The sequence below is a fragment of the Aegilops tauschii genome, chromosome 7 (assembly GCF_002575655.3).
Source record: "Aegilops tauschii subsp. strangulata cultivar AL8/78 chromosome 7, Aet v6.0, whole genome shotgun sequence".
NCBI classification, from domain to species: domain Eukaryota; kingdom Viridiplantae; phylum Streptophyta; class Magnoliopsida; order Poales; family Poaceae; genus Aegilops; species Aegilops tauschii.
In genome coordinates, this window is record NC_053041.3 from 303,828,534 (window position 1) to 303,852,157 (window position 23,624).

At 48.3% G+C, this 23,624-nt stretch overlaps 2 protein-coding genes across 2 annotated transcripts; both read right to left on the reverse strand.

Moving 5' to 3' along the window:
- Nucleotides 1-1,614: 1,614 nt before the first annotated feature.
- Nucleotides 1,615-5,481, reverse strand: LOC109767185 (malate dehydrogenase [NADP] 1, chloroplastic). Its single transcript, XM_020325953.4, has 14 exons — nucleotides 5,258-5,481; nucleotides 5,043-5,133; nucleotides 4,550-4,636; nucleotides 4,081-4,165; nucleotides 3,711-3,892; nucleotides 3,159-3,229; nucleotides 2,985-3,075; nucleotides 2,814-2,888; nucleotides 2,634-2,735; nucleotides 2,434-2,556; nucleotides 2,284-2,352; nucleotides 2,124-2,192; nucleotides 1,990-2,043; nucleotides 1,615-1,889 (listed from the first exon to the last, which is right to left on the reverse strand). Exons 1-14 carry the CDS (start codon nucleotides 5,398-5,400, stop codon nucleotides 1,836-1,838), a joined length of 1,296 nt encoding a protein of 431 aa, XP_020181542.1. The 5' UTR covers nucleotides 5,401-5,481; the 3' UTR covers nucleotides 1,615-1,835.
- A 1,903-nt stretch (nucleotides 5,482-7,384) lies between these two features.
- Nucleotides 7,385-23,206, reverse strand: LOC109767195 (expansin-A32-like). Its single transcript, XM_020325960.2, has 3 exons — nucleotides 23,028-23,206; nucleotides 7,952-8,440; nucleotides 7,385-7,860 (listed from the first exon to the last, which is right to left on the reverse strand). The coding sequence occupies exons 1-3, from the start codon at nucleotides 23,204-23,206 to the stop codon at nucleotides 7,551-7,553; spliced, it is 978 nt and encodes a 325-aa protein (XP_020181549.2). The 3' UTR covers nucleotides 7,385-7,550.
- Between the last annotated feature and the right edge of the window lie 418 nt (nucleotides 23,207-23,624).

The window sequence follows — 23,624 nt, forward strand, 5'->3', positions numbered from 1 at the left end:
AGCCACCTGGATCCCATGGACACCACCTGGACAAAAGGAGTGCATGTGTATGGCTGTTGGTCTGCACCGCACAGGGAAGAGTAGAGGGCTTGCGATGGAGAATGACGAGGAGGGGTGCGCCCCCCCCCCCCCAACCGCCGATGTCGCAGACTTTGAGGTCGCTGCCCGCGCGGAAAATAGCATGCCCAAGATCCCCGACGCAGCGGACGAGATCGAGGTCCTTTGCGCGGCGAAACGCAGCTGGGAGGAGCGGCATCTGCAGACCACGCATCTCCCGCACACGCCGACGCGCTAAGAGGCCGCGCGCAGCAGCCTGCAGCCTCACCGCCGCCGACACGTGGCGGGTAGTGATCCAAGCCGGAAGCGGTGACGGCGACGGCGGGAACTTGATCTGCTGGATGGGGACGCCCTGGGGAAGCGGTAATGGCGACGGCGGGAACTTGATCTGGTGGATCGGGACTCCTGCCGGCGCGGTCGATGCGGGCCCGGAGCTGACCGGCGGTGGCTGCTGCAGCGGAGCGTCGGGTGCGGCGGAGGCCGCCAGGAGCGGCGGCTGCCACTGTAGCCAGGGCGGGGCGGTGGTGGCAGTGGATGGCAGCTGCAGTGGCCCGGCGAGCGCGGCGGGGACGCCCTGGGGCAGCGGCTGCTGCGCCGGAGCGCCGGAGCGCCGCGGAGGCCGCCAGGAGCGGTGGCTGCCACTGCAGCCAGGGCGGGGCGGTGGATGGCAGCTGCAGCGGCTGCTGCAGCTGCCCGGCGAGCGCGGCGGAGGCCGCTTGGTGCAGCGGCTGCCACAGCAGCCACGGCGGCGCGGTGGCGGCGATGGGCGGCGCAGCCGGGTGCGGCCCGTAGGACCCGGCCAAGAACAGGTGGATCTCCTGGACCGCCTGGGTTAGGTCCCGCAGCACCCCGAACACCTCCTCCGAGGTGAGGACGGCGGGGACGGGCGCGACGGAGGATCCCGGCAGCGGAAGAGACGGGTTGGGCGGCGGTGAAGACATGATTGAACCGAAGCTAGCTGCTACCAAATTGTTATGGCGCTGCTAGAAGGAGGGCGCGAGAGGGTCGGCCGGGGACCTTTTGCGCATGGCCGGGCAAGAGGAAAGGGATTTCCTTCTTAATTCTTGCTTGGTTAGATTGATACATCTCCTCTCTTTATATAGAGAGGTTTACTTGACTCCCAAGCAAGGCTTACTTGACCCCTAAACAAGCGACCCTTATCTCTAATTAACCCTAAGACTAACGGGCTATACCGCCAGCTCAGGCCATTAGGCCCATTACATACTCTAACACTAACACTGTAGCTCATAGTTTTGCTGCTTTTGGTTATCGTACTGGTGTGCTGTGAGCGATTCTGCTGCGCAAATTTAAGGTTTGGAATGGATATTCCAGTTCAAAATAAATAAATAAAACACCCTGCTCTATATGGCTTTTTGCCCTTTTTATTATGAAAATTCTTTTGCTTTTAAGTATATACTCCCTCCGTTCCTAAATATAAGTTTTTTTAGAGATTGCACTATGGACTACATACGGAGCAAAATGAGTGAATCTACATTCTAAAATATGTCTATATACATCCGTACGTAGTTTGTAGTGGAATCTCTAAAAAGACTTATATTTAGGAACGGAGGGAGTATATTACTAGTGCACAACAAAAGTCTGCGTGCTTATTAAATACACACAAGATAAATAGCTGCCGCAGCCTGCAAGCAGTCGTTTCTCTCAACTATCCTTCTTCCAGTTGGCGTTGGGAACGTTGCCTTCTAATAATAACATGACATCCTGGTAGCAATTGGCAGATTGCTAGTAGATTGCTAGTATCATCGATAGTAGTAGCACTACATCTCTCCAGGAAGCATTGTATCCCCAGGAAGATCACAAAATGCATTACCCTACATTGCAACAACACAACATATGCCATGTTAGTAATTTCTGTAGCAGCATTTGCCCTTCATTGCAACAAGAGCCCAAGTACTCTTCGACATCACTTACCTCCCCCGTAAGATGGGCGACACATCTTTTCTCAGCGATCAGTTCAGCTTCACTCTGAAGGAATCATTACATGATCGGTTATTCCATCATTATACTGCATATTACCAACCATTATTTCTACAACTCAATGCTACCTTTTTGATCCGGCCCCAGAGAAAATCGTCCATCGCCACATCTTTAACTAGTTCATAGTCACCATCGCCCTGTATGAATAATGTCATAGTGCAAATTGCCATCTTGTATAATACTCCTATCAGGAAGAAAAGTAATGGGGATTTCAGTTTGAAATCTCACCTTTGATCTGCACGGCATGCTGAATACGATGTCTTCTGCTATGCCATAAGGATTTCCGGTCGTATAAACCTATGGTTTGGCATCGCCTTTGCTTCAGTGGTACACCAAAACAAAAGAAGCAATCAACAATCCTAGAGTAGAAAACATTACCCCTGTAGAGAACCAGTCTCCTTCCGGGGTAGGAGTTACGAGGGACCTCATGGCATCGACGATGGAAACAGCGGTTGATGCAGCTGAAGATCTGCCCCACTTTTGGATGAGCACACCTCCACGCTGCATAGCCATTGGAATGAATACACAATATTCTCTTAGTTGTCCCAAATGATAGATGAATGTGGAACAGTGCGTACCTTTTGAACAGTTATAGTGAAATCCTCTTCTAGCCACTTTGTATCTTTGATGACTTCTTTTACTGGCCTCCCATTAATTTTGGCATTCAAGAAATCAGGAACCTACAAAGGTGGAAATCATCAAATCAGTACTCCAAAGCACTACCAACAGACTAGCCATGTTTGTAATCATATCTTCACCTGAGTTGTTGAATGGTTTCCCCAAATAGTCATATTTGATATTTTGTCATAAAACACACCAGCTTTTAACGCTAGCTGCAAAAACATTGTGAATGGCAGATTAATCTTGTCATTTGTTGAAATAAAATAACAGAAACATATCAGAAATAATTAAGATTCAACATCAAGTACCTGACACTTGGCTCTATTTTCATCCAACCTTGTCAATGCATGAAAGTTCTTTGCTGGTAGGTTGGGAGCATTTTTCAAGCAGATCAAAGCACTACAAGAAGCATATACTCCAAGTCAGACATGATAATAGCATAAATCAATAACACACTTAGCAACCACAAAACCTGTCCATACTTAGTGTTACAGGGGTTCCCAACAACTATGACTTTCACATTCCGAGATGCCACAGCGTTAAGTGCTTTCCCCTGAGACAATTCAAAATTTCAGCCAATAACAATACAACTATTCTGTGATCATTTGTGTACTCATATATCTGTTAAAAACTTAAATCAGATTTATGTTCAAGTTTTTAGCAGGTTTCATGCTAAGGAATCCCATAGTTCCCCCTCCCTCGAATATGCAGAGGACAGGGCACATTTTGCATCTAAGGAACCACATAGTTAAATGTCAAAGTTTGAGATATACTCCCTCCGTTTCAAAATATAAGCCTTTTTACAGATTTTAATACGGACTACACACGGATGTATATGGACATATTTTAGAGCGTAGACTCACTCATTTTGCTCTGTATGTAGTACTTATTGGAATATCTAAAAGGGCTTATATTTAGGAACGGAGGGAGTACTTTCCCACAAAGAAAAATAATGTCTCTTTTACAGAATGGGTCCTTACGATTTTATGACAGTATACTTGACAGATAATAAGGAAAAGAATGCAAAAGGAAACCTGTTCAGCGAAGATTTGACCATTGATATCTAGTAACGCAGCTCGCTCCACTCCAGGTCCTCTGGGTTTGGCCCCAATTAGAAGGGCCCAATCTGCATCTTCGAAGATCACATAAGGATCTATGCCGATGCTGACTTCCCTTAGCAATGGATACAATGAATCCTCCAGTTCCATAGCTACACCTGCAGTTGTAATTATAAGAAAGCATTAGGAAGAAGGGCGATATTGCTCTGTCTCAGTAATTCATTTATACCTGGGAGTACAGCAATATTGGAATTTGGAATGCAGTTTAAAATGTGTATCATGTAGCAAATTAAGATGGATCGATGTTGCTTCTCAAATGTGAAGGAAAATAAATTAGCGAAGCTACCTTCGAGTGCTTGTAATGATCTTTCCGAGCCCAATAACTTAAGTGCTATTGGTTGGTCCTGTCCAAAAACCTCACCGGAGGCAAGCTACAAAAATGCAGTCGTACAAATGATCAATACTTTCTGATGTGCTAGACGCAAAATTTCAAGACAAGAATATGGTCAGTCGCATTGTAATTAAGCACAAAGATGATACATCAGCAAAGAGGAAAGTGCTAATCAGTTATGTGCATAGCATAGCTTCGGTTGTCGTAGTGGCAACAGTAGAATTATCACTAGGCAGTACTTGGCAATATCAATATATACTGCACTTGCATCTTGTAAATGAGAATATTGTGACTATTACTGCACCATTCTTGTGTATGCATTTTCAATAAAAGGAGGAGAATTGCACAGGGTCAACACCTCTACATAGACAAAATTTGAATAAATTGGATGAAGACAATGTTTTTATTACTCGGTGCTACTTACTTTGAAGAGCAGATGATTCGATATCATCCCGGCCGCACCTGACACAGAAACGTTCACTAATTTCTTCCAGGACTTGGTCTTTTCATCCTGCGTTCCGTTTGACAGGAGGAGCACAGATTAATACGATCGAGCAGCTCTGTATTAGTTAAGCACGTTCAATTATGCCTTATGAGTATCCACTGATGAATCAAGTCAGGGAGTGTAAATCATCATGCAATGATACGGCTTCATCACATATTAACAGATCAACATCAGGCGCAGTGTTGGTTCAACGCTGTAGCGTCAAAAAAAAAGAAAAAAGAAAAGAAGCCTCTTTCTTCTCTCAGTTCAAAAGCCATGACCAAATCCCAGCCACAATCGAGAAGATCGACTGAGGCGTAACATCGTAGTCCCGGTACCAGTAACGCTTCCAGCGGAGCGCGCACTAACCCAGCTAGACACTAGCCGATCATTTCAACAAACACGTTGAGGGAGAGCAGTGAGGACGACTGACCGCCTCGAGATCGTAGGTGGTGCAGAAGACCCCGAAGCATTCCTTGCGCGCCGCCTCTGCCTCCGCCGCTAGCGTCCCCTGCACCTGCTGCCTGGCGGTCCAGACGCATGAAAACAAAAGCGCGCTCCTCAGACCGACCCATGGTTGTTGCAGCTCAGTCGCGGGAGGATCGACCAGCAGGCTGGGTAGTGGTACGAGGTTTGGCGTGCACTCACTTGGCTGCCTCGACGGAGCAGCGGAATGTGGGCCTGCGCGGGCGGAGCAGCTGGACGGAGCGGCGTCGGGCGGCGTGGGCGCCGAGAGCGCCCGTGGAGCCGCCGCGGAGCGCCTGCGGCCTCGCTAGGGAGGATAAATCCATGGCGGTGGAGCTGGAGATGGAGCAGAGTGGATAGGCAGGGGAGTCAGTGGAGGAGATTATTTAGAGCGCCAACGATTTGGATTAGCCCTTTGGGTGCCCACTACTTATACCCTGCGTTCAACGGCCGCCACCGTGACACGCGCCGCGACGGCGACAGTACCACCGTACTGAGTGGATGGATGGTGTACCACGTGTACGTTGTCTGGCCCCGGTGCGCTTGTCTGGCACTACCATGTCAGCGTCCAATCAGCAACTCAGGTTAACGATGCTTTGTATATTTCGTTATTTCTCAACATGAATTTCTGCTTTACTTTTTTTCTTTTCTTAAAACACAGTACAAACGCAGATGCACGCACATACACTCAACCCTATGAATATGCGCACGCACATCCTACCTCTATGAGCATCTCTAAAAGACTGGCCCGTCACATCATCTTGAGATCCTTAAAAAAAACATCATCTTGAGATTGACAAAGACGCCACACACACCTTCCTATTCGGGAATCGCGTGAAGACCTGAAATAAATCTAGGAAAATACGAGCATCGGTGTCTAAGTCCGGGACTTGACCCTGGTGGATTGGGGATACAATTGTCCTCCTAATCATTCAAGCACATGTTGGTCGCAATTTCTCTCGTTTCAGTTACTACTAGTAAATGCGTATGTGCATGCATGTTAGTATTAGGAAGTAAATCAATTGCACGTTAATTACGTGGGTAGTGCATATGTTAATATTTTATATGATATTAAATTATTAATTGCACACTAAACATGTGAATTGCTCGCCATTGGAGCAATATAGGTCGTCGGATTGACATGATGGTTGAGATTTGTTGGATCTTTTCCTTTGGATCTTTTTATATTGATACATGGTATAGATACTCTTGCTTTAGCATATTTAAAGGTGTAACAATACTACAAGGTTGGATCAACTTACGGGTGACAGCAACCTGTGGTTGGATGGTTAGAGGGACTATGGTATCCCCAGTCCACCAGGGTTCAAGTCCTGGTGCTCGCATTTATTTCTGGATTTATTTTAGGATTTCCGACGACGAGGTGCCTACGGTGACTTCGTAAATTTCAAGATGATATGTCGGCTCAGTCTTTCGGAGGTGCTCATAGGGGTAGGGTGTGCGTGTGTGCGTTCATAGGGATTCTAGTTTTTTTCCGATGAGGGACACCGTGAAACTACCCCGCTTGAGTTGCATTTTTCAGAGCTGAGCACTCCGAAACATGCACACAGTTTGATGAGTTTTTATGGGTAATGCATTCAAAGCACCTCTTAAATTTGCATATTTGTTGTAAAACAGTTTGAGAACTTTCTTGGGGGCGTCGTACTCGATGGGAATACCCATTGAAAGAATATGACCCTTGTTTTGTTTTTATCATGAGACATCAAGCGTAAAATCTGCAATTTGATCTCTGGTGGGCTGGAGGGGTTTGATACGTGGTGAGCTGGGGTTACCACTAACCTTCCAACTACAGGTTTGTTCTCAACAGTTTTGAAAGTTTAAAGGTGTAAAACCATGATATAAGGTCGGATTAAGTCTGGAGGTTGATTTTTCCTTCCAAATCAGCATTGCAACACGGTAGTGGAGGGAGGAGAGTCCCAACCATAATTTTCTCAAGGAAAGAGAAGACAAAAGAATAGCGACGTGTTTGTGTGGAGCAAAGGCATTATCAAGATTGGCCGTGTACCTCCATTGACGCCGCGGCAAGCATGTCCACAGATTGCGCGGGAAGGAGGATCACGGATGAAGGGCGACTGCAGCGTCAACATGGAATCGTGGAGGAAAGGAAAGCTTCCCCGGAGAAGGGAGGGGTGGTGGTGTCCTTGCTGTTGATGATGAAGTTGTGTGTGTCCAACTCCAACGTTACGGGACGTCCCGTTCTGTGGCACCACCTTGCCCGGCCGTGTCTAATTGTTTCTTGTTCTTTCCTGGGTGCAGCATGAAAGTGCCCAGCGGTGCAATGCCGGACACAAGTCTTGTTTCTTTCATTCATTCTTTGTTTCTTGTCAGTTGTCAAAGGGAATCTTGTTTCTTGACGCACGTACGTCCTGTTGGAGTTGGACATACATACTCCGAGGGACACAAAACATGAGATTCGATGAATTTACACTTGGCTGGCTAGCACGGTTTTATAGGGCGGTTAGAAGTTCTTGGGTGCCTGGTAGGTGACGCCGAACTGCCAGTCCCGCGGGAGGACGTGCCAGGACGTGTGCTTGCGGTGGTCGCCGGTCATGACGCGGAACGTGAGCGACTCGCCGGTGAGGTCCTCGGAGGTCTGCCACACCTGGCCCCAGTTGCGCTGCAGCAACGTCCACTTGACGCGCTTGTTCCCCTTCACCTTGAGCGCCGCCACGTCCCCCGCCCCGCCCACGTTCGTCACGGCCACCATGTTGAAGTATTTGTTCCCTGTGATCGTGTACCGGATCCCGCCCAGCTTCACGCAAGGCACACTGCATCGCACGCACGTACACGTACAAAATTTTCAGTCAGCTGACTTAATTAATAACAAAAGAGAAATCTTACGTGTGCTACCGTACGCACCGGCGGTACGAGATGGGCACAATGCCGGCCTTCTCCTCCGCGATCTGCAAGAAGGCCGGCATGGTGAGGTCCAGGTGCTCGCGTGGCGGGTTGCACCACCCGCCGTCGTCGCCGGGCAGCTGGTAGTTGGGCGGGCACAGGTTCGTCGCTGTCACCGTCAAAGGCGCCGTGCCGGCCTTGCACCACTCCGGGCTGTCCGTGCACCGCACCTCGTAGCACGCCCCGCAAGTCTCACCGCCGTTGAACATCGCGGTGCTCACGGCCGCCGTCTGTAGGCCGTACCCCTCCGCCACCGTGTCCTTGTAGCCGCATGCGCCGGCGCGGGTGTCGGACCCATCGCGTCCGCCGTAGAAGGTGGCGTGCGCCGGCTTCCACGGGCCCGCGGTGAACCTGCCGTGTTTGTGGTGCACCTTCGCGCCATCGCCCGCTGAGGCGAGCAACGCGAGGACGACGAGAGGCGCCCACAGACCAGACATGAATGGACAACAACTAATTGCAATTACAACGACGAGTAAACTAAGAATATATTACTACTAGCTACTGTAATAGTTTTCTGATGCACTGTTCCTGTTTTTTCTGATTAAAATACGCGATGACAAGTGCGAGGCTGTGGCTATTTTTAGTTTGTGATGAGTGCACATGCAATTCAGTTAGTCGTTGGAGCAGTTTGAGGATGACCACGCAAGACAAACAGACTGCAAGCAATATGAGGTACTGGCAGCTTAGACAGATTCAGAGCAAACGCTGACCTGGAATATATCTCTATCTCTACTACCTAAAAGAAATGTAAGGTTCCTGCTCCCCTCTTAAGTTACCCTCGCTTCGTCCAACAACCTCCCGTACGACCCCCTCTCCCCTCAATCGATTTTCTTTTCTCCCTCCACCGGTTTTCTCCCTGCCGGTTTTGTCTTTGGTTTTCAATTCCTTTCTTCTATCTTTGGTATAAACACAACAAATAATTCACGTATGGTAACCAAACACAATCAATTCATGCATGGTAATAAAAATCTGATTTGATAACACAATAACTCGTGATCATTCTCCTTCCTTCTTTCGATCAATTCCTTTCTTCCATCTCCTTCCTTTCTTCTATCACCGTGGTAGAGATTCCTTTCTTCTATCACGGTGGTTTACCCGGCCGAATTCGCACTCGTCAGTTATGCCGATCCCACCACTTCCCCGCCTGGGCAGCAACGAGCAAGTCTGACGCATCCATGAGATGCGCTTGCAGGACGGACTCCGGCGACGGGAGGCATTGGAGGCGCGGCCGCCGGAGCTGGGCAAGGGGAAACATGAGCTGGGAGGAGATCATGCATTGGGAGGGCGACACATGCGATGGGGTTGGGCTGCCGGGGCCCGCGATGGGGCTGGGCGGGCGTGCATGTGCAGGGGTTAGGTTGGCCGCGTGTGTGCGTGTTGGGGCTTGGTTGGGAGGCGCGTGATGATGTAGAAGGCAAGTGAACAGAGGCACTTGGTGGGAGAGAAGTTGGGCTCGAGTGATGCGGCGGTCGGAGAGATGCTGTGGAGGAGTTGGCCGGTGCCTTGGACGAGTCCGTGCATGCGTGACCTGTGCCGCCGGGGAAAGCGAAGCAGCAGCGTGAGTCCTCCCTTTGCCCTTCTCTTTCTATGTTATAAGTAATCTTGCTCTATCAAGGTTTGACTAGCTAGATTTCCATTGCCGGTTTAGAAATTGGACAGATTGTTTGATCAGCAGACCGTTTGCGTAGATTAGACCTCCAGACGACCAAAGAAGTAGGTGCTTAATGGATGGGTGGATGCTGGCTTTAAATTGGCTCTCACCTTATCACTGGAAAGCGAAGCAGTCTACCTTTGCTCTTTTTAACCGGATCTGTTTTGTTCTGGTGTGGTATTGGCGTCAGTTAATTTTCCATTGTTCTTTAGGTGTTAAATAAAACAGATATTTAAGAGCATAAAACATATATTTGCTTATATGGGAGGAGGAAGATCTTTTCTTGTGGAGGAGGAAAGATAAGGCGTAGTTAGGATTGACTCTGACTCGGCTCTAAGTGTTAAATCAGACACTCTGGATCATCATGATAATAGATGCAGTGTTTTACCAGTTCTTAAAATCATATATGTGTGTTAAATCATGGACATGTCATATAACCACCTGTAATACATTCAAGCTTTTCATCTGTGCTATGTACTATTAATAGGCTACAATTATGCTCTCCATTAGCATTATTGTTTGTCTTTCCTTCTTCACGGGGGAGACATGTTGCATGTCTCTATCCATTCTAATTGATTTTACAATTAGTCAACGGGGTTCGCTTACAGTCACGGCCTCACCGGGATTTTTCTTATGCACATGGTATTCCAATGATAACGTCCCATACTGCTATTCAATTTTTTATTTGTCATCTCAATGCTAAATGGGATTTTTCTTTTAATTCATGTATCTATATTGTTGCCCGTAGCAACGCACGGGCATTTAGCTAGTATATATATAGATAAAAAGTCTATTAATAACCGTGGGTGAGGAATATGTAATTTCGCCCGGGTCGATCTGAAGGAAATATGCCCTAGAGACAATAATAAAGTTATTATTTATATTTTATTATATCATGATAAATGTTTGTTATTCATGCTAGAATTGTATTAACCGGAAACTTAGTACATGTGTGAATACATAGACAAACAAAGTGTCCCTAGTATGCCTCTACTTGACTAGCTCGTTAATCAAAGATGGTTAAGTTTCCTAACCATGGACATGTGTTGTCATTTGATGAACGAGATCACATGATTAGAGAATGATGTGATGTACAAGACCCATCCATTAGCCTAGCATAATGATCGTTTAGTTTATTGCTATTGCTTTCTTCATGACTTATACATGTTCCTCTGACTATGAGATTATGCAACTCCCAAATACCAGAGGAACACTTAGTGTGTTGTCAAACGTCACAACATAATTGGGTGATTATAAAGATGCTCTATAGGTGTCTCCGATGGTGTTTGTTGAGTTGGCATAGATCGAGATTAGGATTTGTTACTCCGTGTTTCGGAGAGGTATCTCTGGGCCCTCTCGGTAATGCACATCACTATAAGCCTTGCAAGCAATGTGACTAATGAGTTAGTTATGGGATGATGCAATACGAAACGAGTAAAGAGACTTTCCGGTAACGATATTGAACTAGGTATGATGATACCGACGATCGAATCTCGGACAAGTAACATACCGATGACAAAGGGAACAAACGTATGTTGTTATGCGGTTTGACCGATAAAGATCTTCGTAGAATATGTAGGAACCAATATGAGCATCCAGGTTCCGCTATTGGTTATTGACCGGAGATGTGTCTCGGTCATGTCTATATAGTTCTCGAACCCGTAGGGTCCGCACGCTTAACGTTCGATGATGATTTGTATTATGAGTTTATGTGATTTGATGACCGAAGGTTGTTAGGAGTCCCGGATGAGATTATGGAAGTGATGAGGAGTCTCGAAATGGTCGAGACATAAAGATTCATATATTGGAAGGTTATATTCGGACACCGGAATGGTTCGGGTCGATTCAGATAAGTTTCGGAGTACCGGGAGTTACCGGACCCCCCACCCCCAGGAAGCTATTGGGCCTCATGGGCCTTAGTGGAGAAGAGAGAGGGTTGGCCAGGAGGTGGCACGCGCCCCCCTTGCCCCAATCCGAATTGGACAAGGGGAAGGGGCGGCGCCCCCCTCCTTCCTTCTCTCCTCCTCCTCCTTCCCCCTTCTACCACTTGGAATAGGAAAGGGGGGGGGGGCGAATCCTACTAGGTTTGGAGTCCTAGTAGGACTCCCCCCATGGCGCGCCTCCCCCTTGGCCGGCCTCCTCCTCCCCCTCCTTTATATACGTGGGGAGGGGGGCACCCTAGAACACACAAGTTGATCTTTTAGCCGTGTGCGGTGCCCCCCTCCACAGAAACACACCTCGGTCATATCGTCGTAGTGCTTAGGCGAAGCCCTGCGCCGGTAACTTCATCATCACCGTCACCACGCCATCGTGCTGACGAAACTCTCCCTCGGCCTCAACTGGATCAAGAGTTCGAGGGACGTCACCAAGCTGAACGTGTGCAGATCGCGGAGGTGACGTACGTTCGGTACTTGTATCGGTTGGATCGCGAAGACGTTCGACGACATCAACCATGTTACTAAACGCTTCCGCTTTCGGTCTACGAGGGTACGTGGACACATTCTCCCCGCTCGTTGCTATGCTTCTCCTAGATAGATCTTGCGTGATCGTAGGAATTTTTTTGAAATACTACGTTCCCCAACAGTGGTATCAGAGCCAGGTCTATGCGTAGATGTTATATGCACGAGTACAACACAAAGAGTTGTGGGCGATAATAGTCATACTGCTTACCAGCATGTCATACTTTGATTCAGCGATATTGTTAGATGAAGCGGCCCAGACCGACATTACATGACCGCGTTCATGAGACTGGTTCTACCGCCATGCTTTGCACACAGGTGGCTAGTGGGTGTCTGTTTCTCCAACTTTAGTTGAATCGAGTGTGACTATGCCCGATCCTTGTTGAAGGTTAAAACAGCACACTTGACGAAAAATCGTTGTGGTTTTGATGCGTAGGTAAGAACGGTTCTTGCTAAGCCCGTAGCAGCCACGTAAAACTTGCAACAACAAAGTAGAGGACGTCTAACTTGTTTTTGCACAGCTTGCTGTGATGTGATATGGTCAAAACGTGATGGTATATTAATTGTTGTATGATATGATCATGTTTTGTAAAAGTTATCGGCAACTGGCAGGAGCCTTATGGTTGTCGCTTTATTGTATGAAATGCAATCGCCATGTAATTGCTTTACTTTATCACTAAGCGGTAGTGATAGTCGTAGAAGCAATAGTTGGCGAGACGACAACGATGCTTCAATGAAGATCAAGGTGTCAAGCCGGTGACGATGGTGATCATGATGGTGCTTTGGAGATGGAGATCAAAGGCACAAGATGATGATAGCCATATCATATCACTTATATTGATTGCATGTGATGTTTATCCTTTATGCATCTTATTTTGCTTAGTACGACGGTAGCATTATAAGATGATCTCTCACTAAATTTCAAGGTACAAGTGTTCTCCCTGAGTATGCACCGTTGCGACAGTTCGTCGTGCCGAGACACCACGTGATGATCGGGTGTGATAATCTCTACGTTCACATACAACGGGTGCAAGCCAGTTTTGCACATGCAGAATACTCGGGTTAAACTTGACGAGCCTAGCATATGCAGATATGGCCTCGGAACACTGAGACCGAAAGGTCGAGCGTGAACCATATAGTAGATATGATCAACATAGTGATGTTCACCATTGAAAACTACTCCATCTCACGTGATGATCGGACATGGTTTAGTTGATATGGATCACATGATCATTTAGATGACTAGAGGGATGTCTATCTAAGTGGGAGTTCTTAAGTAATATGATTAATTGAACTTAAATTTATCATGAACTTAGTCCTGATAGTATTTGCATATCTGTGTTGTAGATCAATAGCTCGCGTATAGCTCCCCTATTTTATTTTTGATATGTTCCTAGAGAAAACTAAGTTGAAAGATGATAGTAGCAATAATGCGGATTGGTGTGTCGAGTGTTGGGTGCGACATATGCCAATGGATGGCTTATCATGGTGGGAGCGAGTAGAACGTCGTCGGTGCCTGGAAGCGGGATGAGGCGTAGACACAAACGCCGGCGCACTTTACCCAGGTTCGGGGCTCTCCTAGGAGATAACACCCCTAGTCCTGCTCTGCGGGGTCTCCGCATGATTACTAAGGCACTAGTGAGTACAATGGTGCTCCTCGAGTTGTTTGCTAGAGGTTGAAGAAAGCAAGGCTAGCTCTCTCCTTTCTCTATGGGTCGGTCTAGTTCTAACAGGTTGGGAACCCTTTGCATAGGGTGCCTGGGGGGTTTATATAGGCCTACTCCCCAGGGGTACAATAGTAATCCGGCCGGGTGTAGGACCCGACTGTCAGTCTCTCTGGTTGCCGGCTTCTCCGCCGACTGCTGGGGCCCGTCGCTTGGTGGGCCCCGCCGACTGGTCTGGTACGGAGCCGACAGGCCGCCCCCGTCGCTCACGGGTCTGGTCGGCTGCTGATCACTGTAGGCGTGATGCTAATGACGCAGGCTCGGTCAGGGGAGCGTGGCTACAGCCCCGCCGCCTGGCGGGCGATTACTGTAGCCACTCTGTGTCTCGTCTGGTTATTGGCGCGTGGGTCCCGAGGAGGGGGCGGGCCGACTGCTGGGGACCGACCTCCCTCGAATCCGACTGGTGAGGCTCTAGTTGTCTTCCGGGCTGTCGCCGATCGGTGGGGCCCGTCGTCCTTGGGCCTGTGACGCCCGGATAATTAAGCTACAGTAAACCTCTGTTAACGATGCCACGTCACCATGATCACTTTAGTTAATCTCGGGTTAGTTCAAAAACCGATTCAAAATTCAAATTCAAATTCAAGTCAAACAATTAAAGTTTTCAAAAGTTAAAACTAAAATGTTCTCAATGTGACAAATAAATCATGGATATTATTGGTGGAGAAACAACATCTTTATAAAATAATTAAATACCCCAAAATGAATAAAACAGTAGTCAAAACAATTATTGAAATGCCTTTTATAATTAAAAAAATGTTAAACTATTCTAGTTAGGTGTTAAACTTTTTATCGCAGTGGGTTTAGTGGTAGTACTAATTTAGGGATCATTTTGTACTTTACAAAACTAAAATAAAATGAGGAACAAAATAAAACAGAAAAGAAATAAGATACAAAAAAACAAAAGGAAACTAAAATCCAAAAAACAAAAGGCCCCCTGGCCAACTGGGCCAACGGCCCAGCCGGCCAGCCCACTGGCCCAACCGGCCCCTCACCCCTGCTTAACCCCCCGACCCCAAACCCTAACCTATCCCCATCTCCCCCAGACCCCCCACGACCCCCCACTCTCTCCCTCCCCACTCGCTTGGATCGGGGAGGAGCCCGATCCCGTGCCTCCACCGCAGGCGCCCCTCCCCGGCCCGGCCCCAGCCGCGCCGCCCGAAGCCACCGCCCGCCTCTCCGACTCCTCCCGCACGCCCTGTTACCCCCGCGACTTGACGCCGTCGCCCATCGCCCCTGACGCCGCCTGGAGGACCACATCGCCGGGGCCCCACCCGCTCGTCGTCGCCGTGCACCACCACCGCCGTCGTCCTCTCCGTCACCGAACCGCCGCCGTACTCGTCGCGCTCGACGCCTCGTCCGCCGTCGCCCGAAGGCCTCCCCATCGATGGACGACCCCGCCGCCGCTGCTCGTCAACGCTGCCTCGACGCCGCCGCCCGGTGCCGCCTCGGGTCGCCTGCCCCTACGCCGACGCGACCTCGCCACGACGTCGCCGACCGCCTCCCCGGCCCCACCTGAGCCCACTGCCGCTCCCCTACGCTCCACTGTGAGCGCCGCCCGTTCCCCCCTTCTCCCTTCTCCCCGTCGTCGTCCGGCACGCCCTGGCCGCGCCCGGCTCGCCCCTCTGTCGTCCGCGTCTCGCGTCGCCGTTGCTCGCACCGCGAGCACGCCTCGCCGCCGGCGTCAGCCTCCGCATAGCCTTGCCCCCCTCCTACGGCTGCCCCCACGCCGCTTGGCCCTGCAGCCGTTCCTGCCGGCTGCCGGCGCCCCGACGCGCCTCGCCTCGCCTCGCACCGGGGCGGGTTCGGCCTCCGCCCGGGGCAGCGCCCGTTAGCCGTGCCCGCTCCAGTGGCCTTTGTGCCACTGGCAGCTGGGGCCCCTCCCCTAAAAAAAGGGAAATGTAAAAATATATATTAATAAGAATAATTAATTAATTAGTTAAACACTTAATTAACTTAAGTAATCTTGTTTAATTAAATTAATTAATTAGATAGCCTAGCTAATTAGCTAATTAACCTAATGTGACAATGACATGTGGGTCCACTTTAACCCTATTGACCAGTCAACAGTTGACTGGTCAACTGCTGACTGGACCTCCCCTGGCCCACTTGTCATCCTCTGTGTACACTTCTGTGTACACAGAACTGGGTGCCCATAGCAATTTAATATTTATTTTCGAATTATAATAAATTCAGAAGATTGTTTAAATCTTTGAAAAATCATAGTAAATTAACCGTAACTCGGATCGAAAAACTTTGTACATGAAAGTTGCTCAGAACGACGAGACGAATCCGGATACGCAGTCCGTTCGTCCACCACACCTCCCTAACCTATTGAACTCGCAACTTTCCCCCTCCGGTCCATCTGTCCGAAAACGCAAAACATCGGGAATACTTTCCCGGATGTTCCCCCCCTTCGCCGGTACCACCTACTGTCGCGTTAGGACACACCTCGCACTGCTCATTGTCATGTCACACATCGTCATGTTTATGTTTGCATTGTATTTACTGTTTCTCCCCCCTCTTCTCTCCGGTAGACTACGAGACCGACACTGCTGCTGCCCAGTTCGACTACGGAGTGGACGACCCCTCCTACTTGCCAGAGCAACCAGGCAAGCCCCCCCCTTGATCACCAGATATCGCCTAGTCTTCTCTATACTGCTTGCATTAGAGTAGTGTAGCATGTTACTGCTTTCCGTTAATCCTATCCTGATGCATAGCCTGACATTGTTGCTACAGTTGTTACCCTTACCTGCTATCCTACTGCTTAGTATAGGATGCTAGTGTTCCATCAGTGGCCCTACACTCTTGTCCGCCTGCCTTGCTATACTACTGGGCCGTGATCACTTCGGGAGGTGATCACGGGTATATACTATATACATTATATACATGACACATGTGGTGATTAAAGTCGGGTCGGCTCGGTGAGTACCCGCAAGTGATACTGATGAGGGGGCTGAAAGGACAGGTGGCTCCACCCCGGTAGAGGTGGGCCTGGGTTCCTGACGGCCCCCGACTGTTACTTGTGGCAGAGCGACAGGGCAGGTTGAGACCGCCTAGGTGAGAGGTGGGCCTGGCCCTGGTCGCGTTCGCGGATACTTAACACGCTTAACGAGATCTTGGTATTTGATCTGAGTCTGGCCATTTGGTCTATACGCACTAACCATCTACGCGGGAGTAGTTATGGGTATCCCGGCGTCGTGGTATCAGCCGAAGCCTTCGTGACGTCAGCGACTGAGTGGCGCGCGCCGGATTGGACTGGAACGCCACTAGGCTAGGTCTGCTTCCGGCCGCGTACGCAACGTGCAGGTGTGCATAGGGCGATGGGCCCAGACCCCTGCGCGCATAGGGTTAGACCGGCGTGCTGACCTCTCTGTTGAGCCTAGGTGGGGCTGCGACGTGTTGATCTTACGAGGCCGGGCATGACCCAGGAAAGTGTGTCCGGCCAAATGGGATCGAGCGTGTTGGGTTATGTGGTGCACCCCTGCAGGGAAGTTTATCTATTCGAATAGCCGTGTCCCTCGGTAAAAGGACGACCCGGAGTTGTACCTTGACCTTATGACAACTAGAACTGGATACTGAATAAAATACACCCTTCCAAGTGCCAGATACAACCCGGTGGTCGCTCTCTAACAGGGCGACGAGGAGGGGATCGCCGGGTAGGATTATGCTATGCGATGCTACTTGGAGGACTTCAATCTACTCTCTTCTACATGCTGCAAGATGGAGATGTCCAGAAGCGTAGTCTTCGACAGGACTAGCTATCCCCCTTTTATTCTGGCATTCTGCAGTTCAGTCCACTGATATGGCCCTTTACACATATACCCATGCGTATGTAGTGTAGCTCCTTGCTTGCGAGTACTTTGGATGAGTACTCACGGTTGCTTTTCTCCCTCTTTTCCCTTTTTCTATACCGGATTGTCACAACCAGATGCTGGAGTCCAGGAGCTAGAGATCCCGAGGATGATGCTACATGGAGTTCGGCTTCGAGGAGTAGTTAGGAGGTCCCAGGCAGGAGGCCTTGCCTTTTCGATCGTTGCTACTTTTGTGCTAGCCTTCTTAAGGCAAATCTGTTTAACTTATGTCTGTACTCAGATATTGTTGCTTCCGCTGACTCGTCTATGATCGAGCACTTGTATTCGAGCCCTCGAGGCCCCTGGCTTGTATTATAATGCTTGTATGACTTATTTATGTTTTAGAGTTGTGTTGTGATATCTTCCCGTGAGTCCCTGATCTTGATCGTACACATTTGCGTGCATGATTAGTGTACGGTCAAATCGGGGGCGTCACAAGTTGGTATCAGAGCCGACTGCCTGTAGGAATCCCCCTTTCCAACTCCTTGGCCGAAGTCGAGTCTAGACATTGCAAAAACTTTTACTAACATGGCTGTGTGTCTTACGGGCCCACGTCGCCATTGGGTGGTATTAGGATCTTTTACTCCTTGTCTATACTCTGGGACTCTGATCTCTTTTCTATTCGGGTTACGTGAGTTTTGCTAAATCTAACATTAGGATCTCGTTATCGCTTTCACCCGGAGAGCCCCTTATTACTGATGATCGTCTGCTGCACGTGAAGACCCTGAAGATACTCTCCGCTGATAACCCGAGAACTTGTGTTCATCGCTTTTACAATTCCCTTTCATCGATGAACTCCTATGGATAACCACGTATACTCGCAATTCATACAATGTTTCCCAGTTGATCTTGTTACTACAAGATACCCCGTAATGCTCTCTGTTGTTCCAAGAATCCTTTGAGCTTACTGCTATGCTGTTCTTTGACACCTGAATACCCCTACGGATAATTCTCGCACTTACCGAGTATCCGCTCATCCCCAGTTGAATTCAAGTATATCGCAAAAGTGTTCAGAATACCATTCGATCTTCCGAAAATCCTCAGGAGCCTATTGCTCTTGAAATTCTTGCTTGCTTGCATTATGGATAATCCCATAAGTCTCGTAATCTTATAGTCATTCCTTGTCATTATCATTTTGAGTCTGTTGATTCAAAATATTGCGAATGCTCGCAATCCTCAATCAGATCCTAGAATTCTCCCTTCTGGCTCAAACGTGATTTTTAACATGAGCTGGATCTCGACCAATCAAATTTGCCATCGATTGTACCCGTAAGTTTACTCGACTTATCCATCCCTAATCAGAGCATTGCTTCTGATCCCTTGTCTTGGAATTCATAATTCCTTTGCATTTGAGCTTTTGAGTTAGTCAGTTGTTTCTATAATCTGATGTCCTTGCATTCTTTCTTCCTCTGGTTGAGTATCGATGCTCACATCAGATCCCTTGTGGACCATCGGTTCCTTTGTTGGATTTTATCCGACAATGTCCTCCATATTAAATAAGCTTGTGAGCTTTTCCTCGGATACATGATGCCTTTGGTAAATTGTATCCTCTGCTTTGTGAACCATGCTCTACTTTCGAGCTTGTATTATTTACTCCGAAGTTTGTGGTATATGTTCCTAAGATGCCCTGATGGGTTGAACCTATGCCTTCCATAATATGTGTGAACTCGGAAGTTTTCATGAGTCATACTCTTCTGGTATTTTGCCAGATAAAAATTTTCAACACTGCAACTTCATCAAACGCGAGAAGTGAATGAAAGGTTATGCATTGAAGAAGTGGGAGTCGACCTTGAACTTTGCGTTCATGCCCAAGGACACGATGTAGATCTTATCATTAAAGCTTTTCTTAAATTAATTATTCCCTTGGTATAAGTTCATCTTATATCTGGGATCTGGCCTTTTGCAATCGTGGTTTCGACCATGTTCTCCTTTAAACACCATTTCTCGTACAAGTTAGGCACTTGTCTTCTGCAGAGCAATACCCCAGTCCAACCTCTATTTTGGTTTGTCGTCGAGTATTACCCCCTGGTATCTCGAGATTATCATGGAACTGCATAACTTCTTATGAGTTTTTCATCAAGTGCTACATTCTCACTGATTCCAATTTTCCACGGGCTCTGAGTTATTAGTCACTCAAGAACACCGATAAGCGAATCGATTCCGCACTCCGATTCAATAACTCTAAGTAATTCTTGTTGCTTACGAGTTTAATAATCCTTCAAGTCATTCCTAGCCTTATCGGCTATATCATTATCGTGCAAACTTTTTAACTGTGCTACCCGCTCCTTCCCGGAACACAACTTTCGATGATGAGCTAAGCTTACGTCGATCTTCCTCGTCATATTAGTTCGCCTTGAACAACAAGCTTGATTTCAAGTTTGTGTCGTACCCCTGGTTCCAATAACTTTTCGCTTCATCATTCCTTTGACTGGATGACATCGCCGATCGATTACCTCTTCATAAATTCTCGCTACAAATGTGTCGTGAACATCATCAACATTCTGAGATCTTCCAAGATATCTATCGAATTCTGGATGAGAAATACCATCCTTGCCCTCGATGATTTGTTTTATCATCGACCATTTTATTGCCTTCCATTCAACACAAACTTGTGCGTGTTTTGTGTTGTACCTTGATTTCCCTGCTATCTAGCTTATGATATGTTCTACCCTGGAGTATTACCAAATTTTACGTCAAGTATGTCGTAAGAATTTCACCACCTCGTATGACATCTTGGTACAGTGATACTTGGTCCCCGTGTTGTTTCTAAAAGGAATACCGACAAATGGTCAGTGATGTGTAAATTCTAAACTTCTAGCAACCCTATTGCTTTGAAGTTATTGGTCTATAGTTTCATTCTACGTCTATGGCTTAATGAATCATCATTCGGACATTGATTGTGCTACCTAGCCCATATTTCGGGTGCACATTTCAACCAATGTTTAACTGTGTATGTTTTCCTCGAGCATACATCATTAAGTCATTTGATCTAGCTAATGTTATCTCCTTGTTCACATAGTGATGGAAATCCATCTTTTGGGAATCTCAATGGATTGTCGCTGAGTCAATCAGTCACCTCCTCACCTCCCCTTGATTTAATGATGAACTCTTGTTTCGGAACTTGCTTTCATAGTTCATTTCCCGAGAATCTTACAATGTCATCTCGACAATTCGTGTTGCACCTTTCTTCTCAGGCAACCTGAGTCTGAGTTATCCTGACACCAAACAGATCTGAATCTCGGTCAGATATGATGGTTGGAACATATTTCCAAGAGTTGTAACATTGGTCTATTCATGACCCGTAAGGTGATGTCATGCCTAACACACCTGGCCAGAGGACCTATTGTTATAAGTTTTCCCTTTTAGCAAGGTTAGCTGTTCTTCCATGAGGAAATTGTAAGACTTATTCTATAAGTTGTTCCTGATGGATCCTTTTTGTTTCCAAAGTCTGATCCTCAAATGTTGACCATGTCAATGCTATCTCGAAGCATGTATATGGTACTCCGATTTTCAACAGGAACATTTGAAGCCCAATGCTAAATGTTTCCTGCTCAATTATCCAAACACCGTTGTATGGGTAATGTCATGAAATTTCTCTCCCCTACCTAAAGAGTTTTCTACATTATATCATGCTCAGCTTGTCCTTGGGAAGGATATACCCTTGAAATATGTGTTTAAACACATTTTCCTTTCCATTCTTCTGTTTAATCTGATAATCATAATTTCCCTTCCATTGTTTGGTTTAACCTTTCTGTTGATCTATATGATCTAAGCAGTAATATTCTCCTGCTTATGTAAGCACCTCGGTGTACAACTCTGTCAGTAAGACCCTGTTACTATTGTTGGTGACATTTCGGTAACCATCGATGGACGAGAACTTTGCCTAATGGTCCGCCTCGTTTCAACGAGCAGGAAAATGGTTCTCTTCGTCCCTCGCCCTTGGTACCGATGATGTTGCTGACATATAACTGACAGGCTACCCTCTGACATGCCTTGCTATCATGATCATGCAAGATGTCACCGCCCTTCCTACTTTTAACCCACATGGTGGGCCCATAACCCACAGTTCCACAGGATCGAAACCTGACTCTCCTGTGCACCCCCTGTTCCCAAATTTATTCATCACTCGTGGCCTCGTATGTAATTCACGGACCACCATCCTACTGATCTGTACTGGCATCAGACATAATACTTATTCCGATTGCTTTGAACCCCTTTCACACTTTGTTTCAGGCTTCGAACGATTGCCTACCTGTTTGAAACTTCTCATGGTACTTTCTTACTTGCTCTCGGTTTTTTCTTAAGATTTAGTTCGAGAGTTACTTTCCGCCACCTTCCCCGATGATATTGACCAGATAGTAAACCTTGCAGAGGTCCGTTCTTCCAGAATACCCCCTTACTCTGTCGTAAGTACGATGGAGTTCCCGAAGAAAGGACGACAACTTCATCATGATGACCTGAAACAGCAGAATGAAGACATCAATGTAATGGATCAACCTCTTCGAGAAGAGCAACCAAGACCGAGGAGAATCATTAGAATTTCGTAACCTAGTTTTTCCCCCTTACCCCACCGCTTAAATCTCGGGACGAGATTTCTTGTAGTGGAGGAGAATTGTGACGCCCGGATAATTAAGCTACAGTAAACCTCTGTTAACAATGCCACGTCACCATGATCACTTTAGTTAATCTCGGGTTAGTTCAAAAACCGATTCAAAATTCAAATTCAAATTCAAGTCAAACAATTGAAGTTTTCAAAAGTCAAAACTAAAATGTTCTCAATGTGACAAATAAATCATGGATATTATTGGTGGAGAAACAACATCTTTATAAAATAATTAAATACCCCAAAATGAATAAAACAGTAGTCAAAACAATTATTGAAATGCCTTTTATAATTAATAAAATGTTAAACTATTCTAGTTAGGTGTTAAACTTTTTATCGCAGTGGGTTTAGTGGTAGTACTAATTTAGGGATCATTTTGTACTTTACAAAACTAAAATAAAATGAGGAACAAAATAAAACAGAAAAGAAATAAGATACAAAAAAACAAAAGGAAACTAAAATCCAAAAAACAATAGGCCCCCCTGGCCAACTGGGCCAACGGCCCAGCCGGCCAGCCCACTGGCACAACCGGCCCCTCACCCCTGCTTAACCCCCCGACCCCAAACCCTAACCTATCCCCATCTCCCCCAGATCCCCCACGACCCCCACTCTCTCCCTCCCCACTCGCTTGGATCGGGGAGGAGCCCGATCCCGTGCCTCCGCCGCAGGCGCCCCTCCCCGGCCCGGCCCCAGCCGCGCCGCCCGAAGCCACCGCCCACCTCTCCGACTCCTCCCGCACGCCCCGTTACCCCCGCGACTTGACGCCGTCGCCATTGCCCCTGACGCCGCCTGGAGGACCACATCGCCGGGGCCCCACCCGCTCGTCGTCGCCATGCACCACCACCGCCGCCGTCCTCTCCGTCACCGATCCGCCGCTGTACTCGTCGCGCTCGACGCCTCGTCCGCCGTCGCCCGAAGGCCTCCCCATCGACGGACGACCCCGCCGCCGCTGCTCGTCAACGCTGCTTCGACGCCACCGCCCGGTGCCGCCTCGGGTCGCCTGCCCCTACGCTGACGCGACCTCGCCACGACGTCGCCGACCGCCTCCCCGGCCCCACCCGAGCCCACTGCCGCTCCCCTACGCTCCGCTGTGAGCGCCGCCCGTTTCCCCCTTCTCCCTTCTCCCCGTCGTCGTCCGGCACGCCTTGGCCGCGCCCGGCTCGCCCCTCCGTCGTCCGCGTCTCGCGTCGCCGTTGCTCGCACCGCGAGCACGCCTCGCCGCCGGCGTCAGCCTCCGCATGGCCTTGCCCCCCTCCTACGGCTGCCCCCACGCCGCTTGGCCCTGCAGCCGTTCCTGCCGGCTGCCGGCGCCCCGACGCGCCTCGCCTCGCCTCGCACCGGGGCGG

Coding starts and splice junctions, on each gene's coding strand:
- LOC109767185 (XM_020325953.4), bottom strand. CDS start 5,400: ATGGATTTATCCTCCCTAGCGAGGCCGCAGGCGCTCCGCGGCGGCTCC. Junction 3,076..3,158: donor GGGAACCCCTGTAACACTAA/GTATGGACAGGT, acceptor TGCTTCTTGTAG/TGCTTTGATCTGCTTGAAAA. Junction 2,557..2,633: donor TCACTATAACTGTTCAAAAG/GTACGCACTGTT, acceptor ATGGCTATGCAG/CGTGGAGGTGTGCTCATCCA.
- LOC109767195 (XM_020325960.2), bottom strand. CDS start 23,206: ATGGGGAGGCCTTCGGGCGACGGCGGACGAGGCGTCGAGCGCGACGAG. Junction 8,441..23,027: donor GACGGCGTCAAGTCGCGGGG/GTAACGGGGCGT, acceptor AATTGCAATTAG/TTGTTGTCCATTCATGTCTG. Junction 7,861..7,951: donor GTGCCCATCTCGTACCGCCG/GTGCGTACGGTA, acceptor CGTGCGATGCAG/TGTGCCTTGCGTGAAGCTGG.